The sequence below is a fragment of the Triturus cristatus genome, chromosome 2_1 (assembly GCF_964204655.1).
Source record: "Triturus cristatus chromosome 2_1, aTriCri1.1, whole genome shotgun sequence".
Taxonomy (NCBI): domain Eukaryota; kingdom Metazoa; phylum Chordata; class Amphibia; order Caudata; family Salamandridae; genus Triturus; species Triturus cristatus.
The window spans coordinates 979112374-979135886 of NC_140581.1; the positions used below are offsets into that span (position 1 = coordinate 979112374).

The window sequence follows — 23513 nt, forward strand, 5'->3', positions numbered from 1 at the left end:
ATCATATATACATACACTGATTAACACAATTCAGTTAATACTTCAGTTAATTATCAGATTGATGAATTGATAGTCTCTTTTTTAAAGCCGATAAAATGGACGTCCATGAAAAACATGAAAAAGGATCGGGTAATAACTGCAGATAATATAGGGCCACACGACACTGCCTAAAATTCATTTTACGGATAATGAGGCAAATAAACCTTTTCCTTTCCTCGCAATAAAATTTACAAGAAATGCAGATCATTCTGAATAGATTGATCATCACATGTGCAAAATGGCAATTCAGATGTTACATAGGTATTACGAGGTGGACCTAACATCAAAGGGATATAATTCAGTCGAAATCTAACCAAAATATATCTATGTTGTAGATTATTGACGAACGAAAGATAGATTGCATTCATATCCATTTGCGTTAGGCTTGGAACCTCCAAAAATGCTCCAACAGTTGTTATCTTAAAATTGGAGACTTCCCTCCTTGCCTGTAATCTAGATAACAAATGATTTTTTTAAAAATCTTTCTTAGAAATAGACCAGCAAGTTGTGGGAGCTGTGAACAGATGATGTAACCCACCTGCTTGAAGGGTAGATTCAACATAACATAACCAACTGATATTATTTGCACCATCAAGCTTCAAGAAATCATTTATTATATCCCTTGTTAACGAGAGAGTCTCCTTCCGCCAGACCGAGTGCCACATTAAGATGGGCGCCACAGAAATTCTATCAGATATATAAGGTACTCACAATTCCGTGTGACAATTAAAATTAGAGCATGATTTTGGCAGTGAAACAAGATTTTTCAAAAAGGTATCTTCTATAAGTTGTAATTTTGGGGAGTCTCTAATGCCCCATACAGCTGCTCCATAAGAGGCAGCAGATACCGTTTTGGCTTCATTAACTTTTTTCATTGCTTCTGTAGGTTTAGACCCTACTTTTTTCATAAATTAAAAGAATGCCCCAATATTTTTCTCCATCTGTAACCCCCTATTTATGAACATGCTTTGCCAGTTGTTTTGGTGATCAAACATAATCCCTAAATAGTTAAGAATCCAAAACTCCCAACTTGCCCCCTTCAGTACAGATTTGTGGTTGATGCTGCTGTTTTGGCCCTGCCAGCCACTAAGACAAAGGACTTTGAATAATACACTTTGATGTCCAGCTTGTTCATAAAGTTAGTATAATCCACCACCAATCGGCGGAGCGCATTACTAGTACGAGCTAAAATCACTGCATCGTCTGCATACAAGAGTATCGGTATTTGTTGACAATTAATGTAAAGAACATCTCGGGTAGATCTCTGCAAAGCTGATTTGACATCATTAGTGTAAAGTGCAAATAAAAAGGGCGCTAAAACGCACCCCTGTCTCACACCTCTTCCAATTTGGAAGTGCCAAGTACACTCGCCTACTTTTCCATAGCGAACACGAGCTGAGGCACCTGAATAGAAATCGCAAATGATATTAATGGTCTGTATATCCACCCCCATTGCCTCCATGATCTGCCAGAGCCTAGGCTGTGCCACGCAGTCAAAGGCTGCGGACAGATCCATGAAGGCAAGGTATAAATGGCCTTTTTTTGCTGCCGGATACCTTGCAATTATTAGGTTCAGACACTGATCCACAGTGCCTTTTCCTTTTCTGGACCCAAACTGACATGGGATTAAAACATTATTCTCCAGAGCCCATTCCTCAAGCCTTTTTAAAAGCAGCCGGCCCATTAATTTTGCAGTGGAGTCTATCAAAGATATAGGCCTATAGTTTTTCGGGATTGACCTTTCTCCCTTTTTGTAGATAGGGACAATTACAGTAGTTCTTCTTGAGGGAGGAACACCAATTTGGGCAATTTTATTAAAAACATTAGTTAAAAGTGGGGCCCAAAGGTCCCGATTATCTAAAAAAAGATTGATTGGGACGCCATCTGGTCCTGGTGCCTTTTCACGTTTGCACTGATTTAGAGCATCTTTTATTTCTTCCAGCGTAAACTGGGCACCACCTCCTAAACCAGCTAAGCTTATGGAGGTAGATTGAATAGTTGCCTCTTCAACAGTTCCAAATAGCCCTTCGAAATGCGTAACCCATTCCTCCTGCTCAACATGATTATCTATAGACATACACCGTTCATCTTTTAGGAACGGTGCATTAATCACAGACCAAAACGCCTGTGAACTCTTTAATAATGCAGCCTTTTGCAGATTTCCCCACCAGTCTTCCTTTAGGGCTTTCAGCCTCAATACCCTTGCTCTTTAGGTCTCGCCTGAGCCAGCGCGCATGCGCTGCTCTGCGAGGCATTAAGTAAGGGCTTTTGAGCTCTGAACACACGCTCGTGCGTGTGCTTTTTTTTCTGAGCCCGCAATTGGCTTGTGCATGTGTGTTTTTTAAAAACACAGCACGCAATTGGTGGAAGGTGGGTGATTGTCCCGCCTTGTTTGTTGGATGGCCTAGGGTCCTCGGACGCGAGCTTCAACCTTATCTGTCTCCAATTATCGCGTTGGCGGTAATTGGAAACAGATGGTGCTCGCTTTTTTTGTTTCCCGTAAGAATGAACCTCGTGATAGCTATAACCCCGTAATTGGCTATAAACACTGCCTCGGGCTACGTTTTTGTCTTTGAGAATGGAGACTACACCAGGCGTCACAGATTTGGCTGGATTAAGTTATTTTACTTTGGTGTTTTTTATTTTTTACTCTGCCCATTATGTTTTGTTCCGGAATTGGTGAATTTGCAATGAGTATTCATCCCATCCCGTCTTTAAGGAGCCCATCCCTCTCTTAATAGGTGGGGTTGCTGTGTGCCCACTTATGCCCCCCTCTTAGTGACTTAACTGTTAGAGCTGCTTCTCTATTCCGAAGTATGTAAAGTCCTGAGCAGTGTTCTCCCTACCTAATTGTGCACAATCCTGAGCAGGCTTCTTTCTCCCTAACAAATGGTGCTAAATTCTGAATAGTTTTCACCCATCTAATTGTGCACAATCCAAAGCAATGCTCTCTCTACCTGTGTACAATCCTGAGTAGTCGGCCCGCTATGTTAGGTGCATAATCCTGAGCAGTGAGCCCGCTATGTTAGGTGCACAATCCTAAAATGTCAGTCTGCTATGTTAGGTGCACAATCCTGATACGTCGGTTTGCTGTTTCGTGCACACTCCTGAGCAGTTCGCCCCTAGTGTTCCGTGCAGAATTTTGATCAGTTAGCTCTTGTGGGCAATCCAAGGGTTCCACCTCTGTTCAATGCACCGTCCTGACCAGTGAAGCCCCTCCCCTAATCCGCCCGGCCCCTATGCACAGTAACGAGCAAGCACCTACTGTCCCGTTCATTTCTGATTCCTTAAAAGCCAATCCCCTCTCTCTCTCTCTCTCTCTCTCTCTCTCTCTCTCTCTCTCTCTCTCTCTAAATCTCTCTCTCTCTCACTTTCTCTCTCTCTCTCTTCTCTCACTTTTCTCTCTCTCTTCTCTCTCTCTTCTCACTTTTCTCTCTCTCTCTCTCTTTTCTTTTTTCTCTCTCTCTCTCTCTCTCTCTTTTCTCTCCCCCTCTCTCTCTCTCTCTCTCTTTTTTCTCTCTTTCCCCTCCCTTCTCAATTTTTCCTCCCCCTTTCGGCATTCTCACTTTCAAACTCATCCAGAATATTTTATTATTTTCCAACTAGCGCTTTGAAACCTGCCGGGTGGAGTTCGCTCTCGCCCACAAGTCCTCTCCCTCTCCCCCTACCCCGTTTCCCTCATTCGTTCTCTGTGGTGAGCGTTCGGAAGAACCCGCCGAGCTACAAGGCGCTATATAAATGCAATTAAGATCCAGTCAATGAAAGATGGTGCACTCGGTAGTGAGCGTTACAGCAGCAAAGCAGGCTGTAGCTCTCTTTCTCTGCCTGTCTCTCCAAATTCTCAGAGTCACAGGAACTACAATCTCAGAAGTGCAGAGTAAGACCCCATAGATACAGACAAGTCAGCACTGGAGAACACGTCATTGCCTTAAGGTGACGACAGCCTTACAGGAGCCTGATGCAAAGGTCACTCCTTCGCAGCCACTTTGGGACTCTACTGATGCATAGGTACATAGGTCTGCGCATCAGTAATGGAAGAAGGAACAAGCATCCGCAATGCAATAGGTCTAAATACACTCCACATAATACCACACAGTGCAACTTAATTATATGCTACATAATTACATTGCGCTCAATGCAACATACACTCCTACTACCACTCAGTTGCACATAATTACACGCCACATAATTACACTCTACTAAATGCAATATACCCTCCACACAATACCACTCAGTGCCACATATTTATTTGCTACCTAATTACACTGCACTCAATGCAACATACACTCCAAATAATACCACTCAGTGCCACATAATTACACGCCACATAATTACACTCTACTCAATGCAACACAAATACACTCCACATAATACCACACAGTGCCACATAATTATATGCTACATAATTACATTACACTCAATACACTCCAAATACCACTCAGTGCCACATAATTACACGCCACATAATTACACGCCACATAATTACACGCCACATAATTACACGCCACATAATTACACGCCACATAATTACACTCTACTGAATGCAACATACACTCCACACAATACCTCAGTCCCACATAATTACTTGCTACATAATTACACTGTACTCAATGCAACATACACTCCAAATAATACCACTCAGGGCCACATAATTACACGCCACATAATTACACTCTACTGAATACAACATACACTCCCCATAATACCACTCAGTGCCACATAATTACACGCCACTTAATTACACTCTACTCAATGCAACATAAATACACTCCACATAATACCACTCAGTGCCATATAATTACACGCCTCATACTTACACTCTACTCAATGCAACATAAATACACTCCACATAATACCACACAGTGCCACATAATTATATGATACATAATTAGATTGCACTCAATGCAACATACACTCCAAGAACCACTCAGTGCCACATAATTACACGCCTCATAATCACACTCTACTGAATGCAACATAAACTCCACACAATACCACTCAGTGCAGGAAAAAGTTGCCAGCTGTGCAAGTACAAAAAAAGTAGAAGACATTTTTTATGTTAAAATCTTTTTTAATCTGGTTTTTCAGGTGTTTATAATGTCGTCTTCGTTTGTATAAAGGTAACAAAAATGCTTCACACTTTTTAATATAACTTTTCAACATAATGCCAAGGATGAGTTCCGAGGTTTAGATTTTAAAGCCACAAGAAGATTTTTTTTTTGTGATTTTTTGCAATCCTCATCAAACCAGTTACATTTTTTATGGTGTCTATTGCGTATGGATAGAGTTAAATTCTTCTTAACTTCCAGTAATATCTGCTCGAAAGCTGTGCCAATGTCATCATCAGATAGAGGGTCTAGGCATACTATTTTCTCTGCTACTCGATTAGAGACTAAATTATCCAAAAACTTCACTCTCAACTATCAACTCTCTCCCATTTCAGAACAATTCCATTCTCTCTTGCTATTACTGCATTTATATGCAATTTAAGTGAACATTACCTTTTCACTAAAGAGGGGATAGAGAAGGTGATTGCAGCATGGTCACTAAAAGCATAAATAATAATCTCAAACTGAGAGAAAAGTTTTCTTATAGAATCAGAAACCAAAACATAATCAAGAGTGGAAAAAGAGGAACGACTAACGGCTTCTGTATTCATTTTATATGGACGGGTCTGTGGAAAAACTTTATTGGGTCAGAGGGCGATGTTTAGGGGGTTGGCACCTTTGACCAACCAAATATATCTCCCTGTGAAATCCCAGACATCCTCCCTGTTTCTCTCAGATCAACTAGTCGGTCCTCATATGTACTAACCGGGTATAACCTGACGACAAGTTCCGGCGACTGTGATTTGAATTCAGCATCGGCTGCTTGGGCTTCAGTTTCGACCCCGTTCTTCGTGCAATAGATGATGTAGTTGAGTTTATAAAGGAGGTCTCAAACTAACAAGTTTACAGGACTACAGTCGTGAACTGATTTTACTCCTTGATGTCTCCTATTTTTACTGGAAGAGGGGCAGTAATTTGATTGGTACTCTGTTGATTAGTAATACCTACAACTTAGACTTCCTTTCCCGAGAGGGCTAGGTTAAGAACCTAATCTGTTCTAACCGTTGAATGAGTGGCTCCTGTGTCTGCTAGGAAAGATACAGGATGTCTGTTAACCTCTCTGTCTACATACAATCCACTCTTGTCCACTTCCAGGACTGGGCCAAGATAGCACTCCTCTTCCCCACTCAGGCACTGTCATTGGTCCTGGTTGAAATCAGTGAAAGTCTTAAACGTCTTGGGAGATGATCCATTTTGAGACCTCATTGGATTTTGAGTACTTTGTTGTTCAGCTGTGGATGTGGACTACTTCATAGCATCTGCATTGGGTTGTAGGAATTTGGCAACATGCCAGAGACTTAGCGACTTTTGGAGCTAGGTATTGGTGGAATCTCTGCCTGACCTGCTGCACTCAAAACTTGGGATTCTGTCATTATTCCCTCTATCCACTCTCCCTCTGGGGGGCCATGGGTACATTACCTGAATGGTCCGTGGGCTGCCAAGAAAGGCCTGCCGGGCCGCTGGCGACTCGTGGGCCGTACTACGAGTACCAACGGTGTAGAGGAAGATGTGGCTAGGAGGTGGTATTGCATCATAGTTTCATTTTTTATAGCGGTTTATACCCTGACGAGGTGCTGAAGCAGTAAGAATATGATAACCTAGGTAGAGGATGTTGTATTTGTAGGGGTTGTTGAGTTTCATAGCTCCTCGCAAGGTGTGTGAAGCACTACATAGTAGCTACTACAATACAATTTTCGGTGTGAGTTGTTTAATTAATGAGGGATTGAAAGTGACTGAGACTCAGGAGACCTAATGTGATCTGCGAGTGTCTGTGGTCTGCTATTTGGAGCGGAACTGAAGTAATATATATGAGTGTCGGTAATCTGGGGAGGAGAGATGCAACTAACCCTTCCCACTAAGACACAGGGAATTTCAAACATCCAGAGCCAAGAAAGTGACATATTAAAGGATTCTAAGTCAAATCTAGTTCCTCTGATGTTCTCTCATCTAACAAGAACTACCATTTTTTTAGTAAAAAAACATATCACCACTAAAACAACAAAAAACAGAGTGTACAGTCTATAGGTGCTGCTGCAATATGCAAAGTGGCATAATTGGCAGGAGCTTTGATTCAGCGGCTAAGCTGCCGACAATGCAACTTGGGAATTTGAGTTTGAACGTGAATATCACTGCATGACTTTGTCTCCCTGTGACTAAAATTGTAGGTAAATGTACCTGTGTAATTTAAAGATGGTCATACCAACTGGATAAACACGATCTTGTATCGTCTCCAACAACCTCAATAACATCCTCCCAAAAAAAGCCATTCTCTACTTAATACAAAGCCTGGAGGACACAGCGCATCCAAACCGTGTTTTTCTAAATCACCATGTGTTGCTGCTCAGATGTGCTGACAAGGGCCCAGGGCTGAGCAGCAGCACGGCAGTGGCGGCGGCTGGTTACTTTAAGAAACATTTGGATTGAAACCTCATTATTTTTGTTAAGGTAGTTCAGTGGGTTACAGTCTCTGCTGCAAGGATCACTGTTTTGGTCTCCAGAATTGTAAGAATAGGGATCACTCGCCACATGGAGTTCAAGACAGACTTTTATGCCCCACTTTAAAACATCACCAGCTACCACTGCATTTCTCAGAGATATTAATTGTCATTGGGCCGAAAGGGGGGCCCTCATGGGCTAGGGACCCCTCGAAGTGTTGCCCCAACCACCTTTGCTCCGCAGGGGCCTGCGTTACACCCCTGTACGTTTTTTTTTTTTTTTAGCTTTTTCACCACAGCTCCATGTACTTTAGTAAGCAAGGACTGTTATGTGAAAAAGATGCCTTGTCATTAAGGGGTTGTGGTCTTTTGTTTTAGGAACCGTGCATTTATTATTTGATTTTAGGAAAGAAAGCCTGGCTGGTTTCAGGTTTCTTTTGTAACCCTGTAGTTTGTTATTCCACAACAGTGATGGGAAAGCGGTGAATAGTCAATTTCTGAAAAGCGTATCTTTACCAATAGTCCTGCTTGGTGGCTCAAAAGTAACTACCTCCAGTGGTGTGCAGCCTTTACAGCACTCACCTAAGTGACATCACACGCTGTAAGCAGTGCAATCAATCTGAACAATAATGAAAAAACTGGACATTTCTGTGTTTAACCCGGACACTGTTCGAAAACCGGGACATTTGATTCACTTGGAGCAAAGTGCCGGGACACGGGGACACTTCTCCAAAAACGGGGACCGTCCGGGAAAACCGGGACGTCTGGTCACCCTAGAGGAAAGCCCATTCTTCGTAGGACTCCTGCTAGATAGTCCCATTTGAGCGAATCGAACGCCTTGGTGGCGTCTGAAAAGACCGCCGCCAGGGCCAAGTCAGGAGCCATATTGTGGAGTATGGTAAAGAGTGTGCACAAGTTGTGTGGTTGCACGTCCCAGGATAAATCCCGACTGGTCGGGGAGGACCAATTTTTCCATAAGCAAACTCAGGCGATTTGCAATGACCTGAGCAAGAATTTTGGCATCACAATTAATAAGGGACAGGGGTCTGTATGAGTCGCAAGAGGCCGGTGGTTTGCCAGGTTTAAGCAATGCGATAATGAGTGCTTCTCTCATGGAGGGGGGAGTTTACCCTATTCTAGGGCATCCTCATATACCTCCTGGAGAATAGGAGCGAGCAGGTCAATGTATGCTTTGTAAAATTCAATGGGAAACCCATCCAGCCCAGGTGACTTCCCGGATCGCATTTGCATAATAGCTTCCCTGATCTCGTCTAGTTCAAATGGTGCACTAAAAAATTCCCTCTGGGAGTCTCCCAACCATCCCAATGCCACATCAGAAAGGTAAGTGTCTAGATCGAGTGTGTCTTTTCGCCCTGCAGTGTACAAATCGGAATAGTGGGCCCGGAATATGGTAAGGATGTCGGCTGTGTCCCTGTAGACGACTTCCCTAGGCCCCTCAACCTCCAGTACATAATTTGAGAATCTAGGTTTGCGTATAGTCTCTGACAAGGCCTTGCCTGGTCTCTCTCCCTCCCTGTAGCGTCTAGCCACCCAATACTTTCCCCTGAATTTTGTCTCCCTGTCTGCTGTGTCCACATAGTCCCAGAGTTTATCCCGGAGTTCACTCTGTGTTTTGCCATCAACAAACCTTGAAATTGTAGTCTCTATGTCCTTAATCCCCCTCTCCAGTGTCTGCAGGGTGCGTCGGATGTCCCGTAGGATGCCACTACTCTTCGAGATGCAGACCCCCCGTATTGTAACCTTGAACGCCTCCCAAACTGACTTAACACTGTCCACTGAGCCTTTATACCTCTGCAGGAAGTCCTTGATTTCCTGACCTAGCTCGTCCCGGAACACCTCATCCAGTAGCGTAAGGAGCGACAATCTCTAATTTGGACGTGGAAGGGCCCCTCCCAAGGGGGAGATCTCCATCCTTACAGGAGAGTGATCAGAAAAGGTACGGGCCAGTTGCGTGACGGAGACCAGCACCGGTACCAGGCCCCGGGATATGAGACAATCTAGTCGGGCCCAAGAAGCAGGCTTTGTGTGCCTTCAGCTGCTTGAAGATGTAAGTGCTGCCATATATCCAGCAAATCCCCATCCTCTAGTATGTCTTGCAGTATTTTTTGTGCCTTAGTATAGTGATGTGGTGCGGGGTTGGACCTATCCTTACCAGTATTAAGAGCTACATTGAAATCTCCACCCCATATTATGTGAGTGGAGCCGAGTTCAAGTATCTTCCCCCACAACTCAGTAAAAAACTCTGGAGCATCAGTGTTGGGTGCCGTAACAGCACACCAAAGTGACAGATTCGGGACACATCCTACCCCACATCATGCAATAGCGTCCCTGTCTGTCACTGGCCGTGCCCGCGACTACAAAAAGGGTGTTCTTTTTAATGAGTATGGCCGTCCCTCTGGAGTATGAGGATTAGGAGGAAAAAATTCTGTGATCCGCCCATTTAGATGCAAATGTGTTTGATGAGGATGGAGATGGGTCCCTTGAAGCATCACAATTTGTGTCTGATGGCGATCTAGATATGACAACCCTCCCAACGCTTTCTAGGGTCACCCAACCCTCTTATGTTCCAAGTGAGCACGTTTAGTCCTTGTGGATGTAATGCCTTAGCCATTCGAGAACGTTATGAAATACTGATCATCGTATTGAGCATCTGAACCTTGTCTGTCTAATGTAACATGTCTTATGTGCCATAGTAACCCCAGTAACAACCCCTTCACCCCTCCTCCCACTGGAGCATCCCAAACATGCAATCCCCCCCTTCCCACATCCCAACATCAACAAGAATCTGTCAGAAGAGCTAAAGGAGGTACACCCTTTGGGGGGGGATCTGCCAAGGGCGATCACGATTCCTCCCTGCCCCCAGAGAGGTAGGACGTTGGTGCAGTGAGGTCTCGCTAGGGCGAGGGTGCTCGGTACTCCATGTAACTCGCCCTTGTACCATATATGTCTGATTAATTCCATCAGGCGCTCAGGTCCTTCTGTGCATTTCGTCCTGTATATCAGAGATATCAAGGGGATAGTACCCCGTATTTCTCGAGCTCTGTATCGTCGAGTCAGTCTCAGCAATTACTCTGCATTGTCAAGGTTTTTACTAGGAGACCTGTCTGGCGTTGAGGATTTGTTATTCTGTTGCTTCAACCGTTTTAAAAAGTCTTCTACCTGTTGAGGATTGGTAAAAAAGGATTGTCTGCCCTGGTGCGTGATTCATAGCTTCGCAGGATAGAGGAAAGTGTAATCTTTCTGGGCCTGTCTTCGCTTCTGTTTGGCAGAGTTGAACTTGCGTCTTTCCTCCTGTACTGCGTTTGTGAAATGCGGGTAAATCGTGAATGTATTGCCTTCATACACAAGTTGGTGCTTTTCTCGTGCCATTTTGAGAATGGCATCGCGGTCTCGGTAATTTAAAAGGCGCGCTATTATGGGGCGTGGCGGACCTCCTGGTGGTGGCCTGGGGCCGAGAGTGCATACGCCCTTTCTACGATAAATTGTGAGGATAAGGATGTCGTGCCAATTGTGTCTGTCAGTAGCCTCTCAATGTAATCCTCCATCCTTCCCGTATTCGTGTACTCTGGAATTCCCAGGACGCATATATTGTTTCTGCGACTGCGCGCCTCTCAAGTCCTCATTCTTCGCGGCTATTACCTTGAGTAGCTTTTCCATCTGCGCCACATGGGTCTGTATATTGGAGGTGCTGTCTTCAGCATCCGAGACACGGCATTCGGTTTCCTTAATGCTCTCATCACGCCCCTCCAGCTTATGGACAGTGGCGTCCATACGATTGGTCATGGTGTTCATTTTATCTGCAAAGGTGGTGAGGCTCTGACGCACCTCATTTAGCAAAGATTTCATATCCTCCTCTGATGAAGTGGTTGCCCCCCGCACATCATCTTCGCCATTACCTCCCAACATCCTCCAGCTGGGTACGGCCCACCTTTTTGGCTTCAAAAGTCAGACGGGGCTGTCTGGCATCCGTTTCCCCCATGTCTGACGCAGAACAGTCCTCGGCAGTGTAGATAGGGCCCCGGGCCAGTGGAAGAACACAAGATTGGGTGGGAAGTATATTATGGGCTTTTCTGGTGTACTTACAGCAGTCAAATCTGGTTTCTCACGGTCCCCAGTTGTGGCGGGTCGGTCTACAGGCTCAGCAGTTTAGCGCTAGCATCCCCTCCCAGTGGTATCTGTGCTTTTACCCAGGTGGGGAGCGGCACGGCGCACAGCATCCAGTTCGCGCTCCCTCCACTCCTGCGTATATTCCTTGAAGAGCTCAGCACCCGAGGAATGGTGGCTCAATTGCGTCTAGGATCCCAGAGTGCCAGTGCCCATTTATCTCATCGGGGACCCCTGTGATGGGCAAAGTAGAGACAGTCTTAGACTCCAGTACGGGGAGATTTTTAAAGGCAATGCGTGCCGTTATGGGAGCATTATGTCCATTACATGCCGTGCAGTTGGTGGCGAGTGTCTTCTGACAGGACGTACCTCTCCACGTCCTGTTGCCCTCCACAAATAGGCCCGCAAGCAGGGCTTTCCTAGGGCCTCCCGGTGTCTACGTTGCCTGTTTACTGCCTGGTGCCTGTCCCCTAGTCACCCAGCTCCCGGTCGTTATCCGCAGCGAATTTATACAATTACTCTTTACATTCAGCTCACTTTTGATGGCGCAGAAGGTGCAATATCTCCACTCGTAGCGGCAGCCTAGTCGGCCCAGCAGCACACTTGCATTCCGCCAGCATTCACTTACCCGCGAGTCTGTTCTGTGGTGCAATGACTGTGCGGCCCAGTCACCACGTGGGCGCCACGGTCCTCGAGTGCCCAGACTAACCCGGTCACAGCTCCAGCCTGTACAGGGCTCCCCAGCAGCGCCACTCGTTCTCGTCCTGCTGCGCCGGGTCGGGGCACAGTCTTAATTTCCACCTCCTCTCAGTTAGGAGTGATTCAGGGTACAATAGACAGGCTTACGTTCAGGATAAAGGCACCGAGCTACAAGAGCCTCACAATGGTGCGGCCATTTTGTTCGCGCCACCTGGCGCCCCCGAGGTTGGAGCTCTACTCTAGCTTGCTGATGATGTGTCCCACATCTCGGACTCTGATAACGACTACCTTTTGATCCTGCTTATCCTTTTGGCAGCCTTGGAAACAGTAAACCACTGTTTGCTTCCCAACTGTTACAAACATCAGATGGACTTAGATGGAGTTGTCCTCATGTGGTTGGAGTCATACCTAACTGACAAATTAGAGGCTAAAATTTGATTTGTGTCTCTCAATACTATTTTCCTTAATACAGAGGGTCCCTAAGGGATCTATCCTTGTCTGACACGATTTAATTTGTACATGAGGCCCTTGAGAGTCTTTCTGAAGAACTCAGAGATTCTTTATCCTCAATATGCTGATGGTAATTGTGTCTAAAAGGTCTCGTTTCTGAATGACATTTCCCATTTTGCCAACTCTCTAAGCACAGTTCAAGGTTAGATAACTACCTATTGTTTAAAGTTGAATCCTTCTGAAGCACAATTTTTCCTCATCTTCACGCCAGTTCATTCTTGAATGAGCTCAATCAATATTCTCAATGGCATACCTACCATCTTTGACAGTGCCAAATGACTAGGAGTAAAGTCATCCTTGACCAAACACTCAATCTACAGTTGCAAGCCAACTCCATGGCTCAAAACTCAGATACAAGCACCAGAGCTGTCAGGAATAGATTACTTCAACTCACTCCTAACTAGTCTCCATAAAATCCATCTTGTTCCACTAAAATCAGCTCTACGTTTGTTAGCGTGTTTTGTCTGGGGTATAAAGGAATGGCCATATTGCAACGGTACTGGTAATACTCCACTGGCTCTATTACTGAAGCAAGGGCCATTTAAAAAAATGGCCTGAATCACTTGCAAGGCCCTTCACACCTCCACTCTATATTACCGGACTGCCTTGCTAAAGTTACCTTGTGGGTCTACACCATCTTGAAATGCTGAATCGCTTTTTCTGGAACCTCGGACCTTTAAAAGGAACAATTTATGTCTGTCCTTCGCAGAGAGTGCAACCAGAGTATGAAACGCTTTACCTTCAGGCTTATGAGCCACTGTGTCACTGACAATCCTTAAATCCAAACTGAAAGCCCTTCTATTCTAACAATGTTTTAGTTAATTTCTCCTCTACATACTTAAAGTGATAGACTTATAGTTTGCATTATCACCTACTTGATGCTTACCTTGATATTTTATATATCCTCCCTGACCTTTTTTACATTTTGGTACTCATTATTTATTAATGTTGTTATTTATGTTTTTTTATTTAATGTTCTGTTTGGTATATAAAGTGCTCTAACACATTCTGGTAATGTCTGCACTGCACAATACTGCAAAAATAAATAAATGTGCCTCCGTTTTTAGACATGCGAGAAAGAAAAGATAGCCATGTGATTGGAATTAACTTCTGATCTGCAAATTATGTAATTGTGGCATTGTCACATTGATGATATATAATTGAGTTTTATTTTGCTCTGCAACTTGTTGAAGACTTTCTTCTAGAGAGAGTTTCAATGCTGGAGCTTCTTACTTTGGAACTGGGGAACTAGGTGCAAATCTCTGCCTCCAATCAACAATCTTTGAGTCTGGAGAAATCACTTATTTTCCCATACCTTAAAAAACAAAAGTCTATATTATTCTGGTTTTCTAGTGAATGGTTTTAATGCCCTTGGAGCAAACTTGCACAATGTAAAACTTTTTCTTTAAGGGTTGAGGCGAGCAGCAAATATTTCTGGGTTTTAACCATGGTGACTTAAAATTCTTTATTTCATTTTGGGCAAGTGAAAGAAACCAACCTTATTGGATAATTTTGTTAGAGGCAAAAAGCAGCCTAGAAAACGAAATCGAGAAAAATCCTAAAATCCCAAGCAGTGTCAGGACCAGTGAAAGATCCCTACCAACAGAATAATCTTCTTTTTGAAAGTGTCACTTTGAAAGACTGAAACCTCTTCAGTCGCTAAAAATAGAATGGGGAGATGAGCAGCAGATTATTACAGCCAAATGGAATTAACCTGATGTAAATACTTGTGACTTTGCTAATAGCGTACACAAATATCAGAATTACCATGAACTTTAAGAACTCTTTCACACTATGTATCCGCCAACCTACACTTGCAGAAGCTCATAGGTTACATCATCGTCAGCTGGTAGCATATACAGAGTAATTTCAGGACAATGGGAAGAAACTGACTCTAGACACAGACTGTTTGATTGGGTCTCTGGCTTCTCCAGCAGTATAAGAATTACAATTCTTTCAGTGATACCACAACTTGATCTATGCTTGGAATCTGCTAAACTTTAAAGTGTGCGATTATACATTTAAGCCTAAGACTTCTTTCATATTAGTAGCCTACTTAAATGCAATTCAATTAGTTTATTTCGGGTTTCAATGAACCCCTAAACCATGCATAGCACAACCAACAACGTATAAATTAGCCTACGTAATCCTGCATGTCGTAGTCAACCATACTCCAATCCAAGCTTTCACCCAACACCAAGTTACTCCGATTCCCCTGAACACCAAATTCACCCTCAAGGAACAAATCACTAAGAAAACAGGGAGCATGGTATCCGTTCTCTCCAATATATAAAGATAGTGAAACTGTTCCTCTTAGAAAGCAACTTTAGAACTGCTGTTCGGGCCTTTGTACTCCTGTATCTAGATGGTAGCTACATCCTACTACTTGGTCTCCCAGACTTCACCCTGGACCCCCTTTAAGGGCAATTTATGCGCCGCAGCAGGCCTCATCAGGGGAATGAAGAAATAAGACTTCATCGATTCACCGTGATGGACCATCACTGGTTCTCTTCACTGACCCGAACCATTTTCAAAACTGGCTGTATCATCTGCCTACCATCATGACCTGCACCTGTTGCTGTCTTAAACCTATATCAAATTGTTCACCTAATAATTCTTTGTCTGGAGGGATTAAAAATTAATTTGAATCCTGTATACCTAGGAAGTTATTGCATCCAGGTGTTATTCATGTTCAAATGTTGTAAGTAATTTAGTAGTGATGTAAAATCAGTCATCATATTTAGAGTCGTTCATCTTAAAATGTAAGTAAATGTTTTCTGTAACCGATTTCACCTGCTCTGTTGTTGTTACGGTGGTGTTGTGCTTTTTCATTGCATGCTTCAATTGAAAAGGCAAATCACTAGATCAGTGTAATATATGATGTGAATTTTCATTACCAGACGACAACTTTGTAATACCTGCTGTTTTATTTTTAGCTTGTTTGCACTAACCTTGATGAACTGAGGCAATTGATCACTAAAATAGACGTCGAGCTTAAAGAATTTGGAAACAATAGAAAGAAATCGGTAATGTATTCTCAAGTTTATTATATTTTCCATCCCTTATTTCTTTTGGTTACTTCTAAAAACCCTAGGTAATTTTATGTCTGTCAAAAGAAAAACATATAGACTTTGAGAAGGGACTTGTGTTGTGCAATATTGTGTACGAGTTGTTTGACATTTATTTTGGATTGAAAGATTCATCTCCTTGCGCCTAAAAATGGTACTTAGTGTGTAATTTGGCAATTCAACTCAGTTTTGTTGCTATTAAATAATATCTAGTTATCTTTTCCAAGCAACTAGACACAAGGTACTATTTTTTGGAGGGTGAGGAGCTGCCCCCTCGCAATGAGCTGATTTTTTAAATGGCAAAATGGGTGGGGATGGACCTCAAAGGCATACTCTACTTTTACCATCACTAGGTTACATGTTGAAGCTTTTCTTGAAAACTAGAGAAGATTTGGGAGACTATATAACTTGTCTCATGGTGCATATTTATTTCAAGTAAGTATCATGTTTTGACATACTTACTTTTCCGTAAATCTTGACTTTTCCACTTAGATATTAACCCCTTCCATGCCCATGACGGAACGGTTCCGTCATGAGCATCGGTTGCGCTGTGCTCATGACGGAACCGTTCCGTCATGGCCCCGCCCGCGCTCGAACCCTTCAGCACCGCGGGGGAATTCCCGCCGCGCTGAAGGGGTTAATAGTCCTCGGTTTTTGTTTTTTGCTTCACAGATTCTTGGATACTTATACATTTTATTATAGTTGCGACTCAATTTGTCTCAACTTAATTGTCCTAATACTTGTGAATTGGGTGAGTTTTTTTAAGCCTTTGATATTTGTCTTGATACGGCGTTTTAGCTTACCTACTTTTGCCATTCTGGTTGAAATTTATGACCAGTTGGTTAATATTACAGACGCTCGTTTCAATTTCCGTGATGCGGGCCTCAGCGTTCTGTAGGCTTGTATCTTGTCATTGTGCCCACGGGACCCAACCAGCCGTCCGCCCATTCGACCCCAGCTTCTCGAATTGCCTCGCTCGGAGGTCTCCGGCACGTGCGTGAATAGATAAGTGTCACACCCCTGTGAGCCTCGCTGGCCAGCCTCAATCTTCCTCCCCCCCCCCCCGGCGCAAGAAGAGACAGGGCGAAAATGGTCCTCAGGGCTGTAGATTTAGGTCCCACGCGACCTGAACCGGCTGCTGAATGCGAGACCACCAGCTAGCCCCTATGTAGGAACTACAAGTGGGGGGGGGGGGCTCACGAGGGCTGCCAGAGAACAGCAGACCAACTGCGAGGCCACCGCTCACTGCAATGGGGCATTGCAACCAGAGTAGTGGCCACTGCTCCTAGGGTTACACAACGGAGATCCTGGGGGGTCCATCCCTACTTGTCCCAAGGCCACCGCAAATGTCCACCTCCTACCTCTGGGAGAGTCAGGCAAGGACCGCCGCAAACTCCAACAGGCCCGCAGTCTGAACCTGCCACTGCCGCCCGCGTGACCCAAAATGGCCGACGATGGAGCTCAGGTCAGAGGATGGCTCCCCAGTCATTCCACGGCCCGGGGGGGGGGGGGGGGCACACCCAGCATGGGGCAGCACACGGCCGTCTGGCACCAATCTCGGCACCTCCTTTACTCAGCGCCCCCGCAGTCCGACACTGCCGCCAAGAGCGCAAGCCACCGGCACCCCTTGGCCCGACAAGGCCACCGACAGCCCCGACTCGGATCCAGCAGGAGAACGGGGGGGGTGAGATACGAGCACACGGACGGCCCCGCTGCCGACCTCCCGCCCTGCACCAGCCACCGCAAGAAGGGCACAATCACAGGCGCCGCAACTCCTCGGGGACCATAGGCACACCGCACGCCGGGCACTGGCCTCCACTCCAGGCCACGGCTCCGCACTGCATCACCCGGCCGCAGCCTAGGCCACAGCCACCACCGCTCTTCTCGTTCAGATACGGGACAGCTGAAGGCACCAAACGCAGCCCCCACTCGTGCTCCACCGGGGACTCGATCAGCGCTAGGAGTTCAGGATCGGAGGACAGGATAATGAAGGAGAAATGAGGCTGGACGGAGCGCGCTTAGCTCACGTCCACCATCTTGGCTTGCCAAGCCACGCCCCCAAGAAAGGAATATTTTTTTTTAATGTTGTTTTTTTTGTTGTTGTTTTTTTTGTTTTGGTATATATGAGTTGCAGAGTTGGGCTTAGTACCAATATGGTCCTACTTCGATGCTGAATGGCTGCACTTTTCGGGCTTGGGTCAGCTGCCACCTGGGGAAACCTACCAGATCTAGGTATGAAAAGGAAATACCTGGGGCAGTCTCAGATGGTGTGCTATGTGTGAATCCCATGACATTTTCTTACACAATGCCAGACAAATCTCAAACCTTGACCCAAACTGCACGTTTTCCTTGTATTTCTGTGACGTAAACTTCCAGAATCTTCCGGGATCCACAAAATTCCTACCACCCGCCCTTCCCCCACTTGCCCCGATAAAAATGTTACCACAGTTATGTGTCTGGTCCTAGCGTTCATTATACAAAAGGCCCCAAAATGCAATGTGAAGAAAAGGGGTAGCTCCAGTGTTTGGACCAGTCCTCAGTGGCTGCATAGGGAGTGCTACCAAACCCAGACATTTCTGAAATCTAGACATTTGGTAGAGTCCAGGGTGGTGTGCCTCAGGTGGATGCCACAATATTTTCGTACCCGCAATGCCTAGCAAATCTCAAACTTTGTCTAAAACTGCACATTTCCCTTGCATTTCTGTGACGTAAACTTCCAAAAACCTCAGAGATCCACAAAATTCCTGCCACCCAGTGTTCCTCCTTCGTATCCTGATAATAATGCTACCCCACTTGTGTGACTTGGCTTAGTGCCCCCAAAAGACTCAAATTAAACAAGGGTCATTGAGAGACTCCCATTGACCTTGGTTTGATGCTTGCCTATTGCATGTAGTTGGCCCAGCCACACAAGTGAGGGCGCATTTACAGGTTTGCTAGGTTTCCCCCAGGTACTGGCTGAGCGGTGGCCCAAAATCCACAGCTAGCCACATTCCAAACAAGCATTTGCAATGCAATAGGTCTCGCAGTAACACGAGTTAAAGCTATTGGCATTGTAAATGACAATGCCAATAGGCATTGTTATTTGCAATGTCAATAGCTCAAACTCGCGTAAATGCGAGACCTAACGCATTGCAAATGCTTGTTTTTAACGCTAGAGAGTGGATGAAAACAGGAATACCTCGCTTCCTCGGAGTTAGGCATTTGTGTTACTTGATTAATTAGCAATCAAAGGTACAGATATTATCTATCTCCTGGTGAGTCCAAGCCCACAGACTGAGCGCCTCAAACTGCCTTCAAAATATTCTTCGGAGACCGCCGTTTGTGATGAGCATCCTTAAGTCCGGAATCAATTATCCGATTACCCGGCGCCCAGCTAAATTCTAAGCAAAGTAATAATGGCAGCTGCAGACAATGACTGAATGATCTATCGCCGTTATCAAAGTGTTTTGATTCAGAGCATGGTCTCTCGGAGAAGGGAATGTATTATCGGAGGCGCGCGCTGCGCGGGCGTCGCAGGAGCCTTGCGGCTTCGCGAGCGCTATCCAAGGCCAGGTGTTGCTCGCGAGGCGGAGTAATGACCAGGTGTCGGAGCCACACGTTTTGGAATCTCAAAACAGAATGACATTGGCTCGAGGGAAGCAGGGAAAATGGCCCGTGACTTTCCCATCTGCAGGAACAACTGTAGTAACCGCGGCTGGCAAAGGTTCAGCAGCAGTGGAGCCCACGCTCAGTGAACCGGGCCGAAATTACCATGGATGCTTTCCAGGGGTGGCAAGGATCATTCTCATCTGTCATTAAAGGGTGCATTCCACAACTGGAAAAAAGTATTCAATATCATTTGAAATGAATTACAAAAGCGCAGAATTACATTTTAGTAAATGAGGGCCAATTCAGACTAGCTAAATTGTATTTAAAACAAGAAATGTCTGAGCCTGCCATATGGGATGACAAATCCCGGAAGGTTCGAAGCGGTCTGACGTGTCACGGAAGCACCTGGGGTCGGCTGTTTAAAGAGCACACCTCCTGGCAGAGCTTACCTTGATGAATGGTGGAGGGAACGGCCATATGCAGCCCTCCCGCCTTCAGGCCTCAATGTGTCCAAGTGTTGGCTCTACAACAAAAGCATAGCCACACATGAAAGGGTAATAAAAAAGAAAAGCCGAAATGAAAAATCATCAAATATCATCTTTATAAATCCTGTACTGAATGGCAAATCTATTTAGCACACTTATTATGTACTAGCAGTGTTCTGTAATGAGACGCACCACCGATTAACATTTACATTTGGTCAGTTTAAAGATGATGTAAACACAAATCGTGTGTTTGTGTGTTCAAGAGAAACGATTTTATCTTTTCACTAAATAGTTTATATGGCTCCATACTATTTGTCAACAAGCTTTGGCAACGCGGCCGCGTCAAGCCGCGAAAGTGAAAGTGATCGCAATCGCGATTACGATCGCGTGCAATGGAGGGCGCGCGTGCACGTTCACGTGCACTGTAGCTTTAGGCCACGGCAGCACTTTGAAAAAGCCCGTTTACAAAATGTCTCGGCCAGATCAGCGCAAGCGCTGAATCAGGCGAGACCTAAAAAGGGTCTGTTTTCAGTGTTAAAATGTGATGTGTCCATGTTGCGTTTTGGGGCCTTTCCTGTTGCGGGGCTAGGGCTACCCACATATGAGGTGCAGTTTTTATTGGCTAATGTGGGGTAATTAGGTGGTAGGAAATTAGTGGCTCTCTGCAGATTCCAGAAGTTTCCATCACAGAAATGTGAGAAATTGTAGTCAAAGTTTGAGGTTTGCAAGGGCTGCTGGGTAAGAAAACCTAGTAAGAGTCGCACAAGTCACTCCATCCTGGTTTCCCCCGGGTATCTAATTTTAAGAAATTTGCAGGCTGGCTAGGTTGTCCTTGGTGCTGTCTGAGCTAGGGCCCAAAATCCACAGCTAGCCACGTTGCAAACGAGCATTTGCAAAGCCAATAGGTCTCGCCTATGTGAGAGCTTTTGACTTTGGCAGTGTGTTTAGCCATTATGTACACCAGTGTAGCTGCTGTTCAGCATAACTAAAAGTTATTGGGGTGGGGTGGATTGGAATGAGGTGGATTGGGGTAGAGTGGAGTGGAGTGGGGCTAGGGTGGGGTAGAATCAAGTGGGGTGGATTGGGGCAGTTTGAGGTAGATTGCAGTGGGGTAGATTGGAGTGTGGGAGTTGGTTAGATTAGCGTGGTAGATTGGAGAGGGGTAGATTGAATTGGGGTGGAGTGTGGCAGAGCGTGGTAAAATGGATTGGTATATATTGGGTTAGATTGGAGTGGAGGTTGGATAGACTCGATCAAGTAGGGTGGGGTAGTTTGGAGTGGGTTGAATTGGTTAGAGTGGATTGGTTGGAGTGGGGTGGATTGGGATAGAGTTGAGTAGGGGTAGGGTGGGGTAGAATGAAGTGAGGTGGGTTGGGGTAGTTTGAGGTAGATTGAAGTAGGGTGGATTGGGGTAGAATGGACTGGAATGTATTGGGTTAGATTGGAGTGGGGTGGGGTAGATTGGGTTGGGTTATAGTAGGGTAGAATGAAATGGAGTTTGGAGTGGGGTAGATTGGTGTAGGTAGATTGGCATGGATTGGGGTAGATTGAGTGGAGTAGATTGGGCTACATTGGAGTGGGGTGAATAGAAATGAGGTCAATTGAAGTGAAGTAGATTGGAGTGGAGTGAAGTATGTTAGAGTGGCGTAGAGGGTAAATTGGAGTGGGATAGAGTGGAGTGGGATATATAGAGGTGGATTGGAGTGGAGTGGGGAAGAGTAGAGTGCAGTCGATTAGGGTAGATTGGAGTTTGAGTGGGGTATATTGGAGTGGACTGGAATAGATTGGGGTGGGGTTGAGTAGATTGGGGTGGGGTAGATTTGAGTGGGGTAGATTGGAGCGGGATAGATTGGGTGCATTATGGTAGGGTAGATTGGACTGCGCTAGGATTGAAGTAGTTTAGAGTGGGGAGTTGATAGAGTGGTGAGGTTTAGATTGAAGTGGAGTCGATTGGAGTATGGTAGATTAGGTTAGGGTGGGGTAGATTGGAGTAAAGTAGTTTTGGGTACATTGGAGTGGGTCCGTTTGAAGTAGGGTTGTCTGGTGTCAAGTGAGATATATTAGAATGGACTGGGGTGGATTGAGGTGCAGTGGGTTAATTTGGACTGGAGTGTTGCAGATTTTGATGTGGTAAATTGGAGTGGGGTAGAGTGGAGTGGTAAATTTGGATAGATTGGAGTGGGGTAGATTGGGTGGATTGTGATGGAGTCTAGTTGGATAGATTGGAGTGGAGTGGAGGTGATAGTGGGGTGGAGTGGGGTGGGGTGGAGCGGGGTAGATTGGGGTGGAGCGGGGTAGATTGGGGTGGAGCGGTGTAGATTGGGGTGGAGCGGGGTAGATTGGGGTGGAGCGGGGTGGATTGGGGTGGGGCGGGGTGGATTGGGGTGGAGCGGGGTAGATTGGGGAGGAGCGGGGTAGATTGGGGAGGAGCGGGGTAGATTGGGGAGGAGCGGGGTAGATTGGGGAGGAGCGGGGTAGATTGGGGAGGAGCGGGGTAGATTGGGGAGGAGCGGGGTAGATTGGGGAGGAGCGGGGTAGATTGGGGAGGAGCGGGGTAGATTGGGGTGGAGCAGGGTAGATTGGGGTGGAGCAGGGTAGATTGGAGTGACATAGGGTTGATAGATTGCAGTGGAGTGGGGTGGAGTACATTGCAATGGGGTGGATTGGGGTAGAGTGAAGTAGATTGTAGTTTAGTAGATAGGGGTGGACTGGAGTGTGGTGGAGCAGGGTAGATTGGGGTGGAGCAGGGTCGATTGGAGTGAAATAGGGTGGGATAGATTGCAGTGGAGAGGGGTGGAGTACATATCAGTGGGGTGGATTGGGGTAGAGTGAAGTAGATTGTAGTGTAGTAGATGGGGTGGACTGGAGTGTGGTGGAGCAGGGTAGATTGGGGTGGAGCAGGGTCGATTGGAGTGAAATAGGGTGGGATAGATTGGGGTGGAGTGGGGTGGAGTACATGTCAGTGGGGTGGATTGGGGTAGAGAAGTAGATTGTAGTGTAGTAGATAGGGGTGGACTGGAGTGTGGTGGACTGGCGTGTGGACGATTTGGATGGGTAATGGGGTGAGTGTGGTAAATTGGAATGGAGTGAGGTGGAGTGGAGTGGGGTATATTGGAGTGGAGTCTGGTAGAGTGGAGTGGGTTGGATTAGGGTAGATTGGAGTGGGTGGATTGGTGTGGGGTAGATTGGAGTGGGATAGACTGAGGTAGATTGCAGCAGAGTGGGGCAGATTTGAGTGGAATGCAGTAGATTGGGGTGAAGTGGGGTAGATTAGGGTGGGGTTGAATGGGTTAGATTGAGTGGAGTGGGTTCGAGCAGGTGTAGTTTGAGGTGGAGTGGGATAGATTGTATCATAATGGGTGGAGTGGGGTATATTGAGGAGGGGTGGATTGGAGTGGAGTAGATTGGGGTAGATTGTAGCAAAGTGGGGTGGGTAGATAGGGCTATGCATTAGTG

The 23513-nt window shown here is 45.7% G+C and overlaps 1 protein-coding gene across 1 annotated transcript in view; it reads left to right on the forward strand.

The window, feature by feature from the left end:
- The window catches only part of BRD10 (bromodomain containing 10), a 276860-nt gene that overhangs the window by 159967 nt on the left and 93380 nt on the right, over positions 1-23513 (forward strand). The window contains exon 5 of the mRNA XM_085634117.1: positions 15853-15942. Within this exon, the coding sequence (XP_085490243.1) occupies positions 15853-15942 (90 nt within the window). The remainder of the gene's footprint in view (positions 1-15852; positions 15943-23513) is intronic.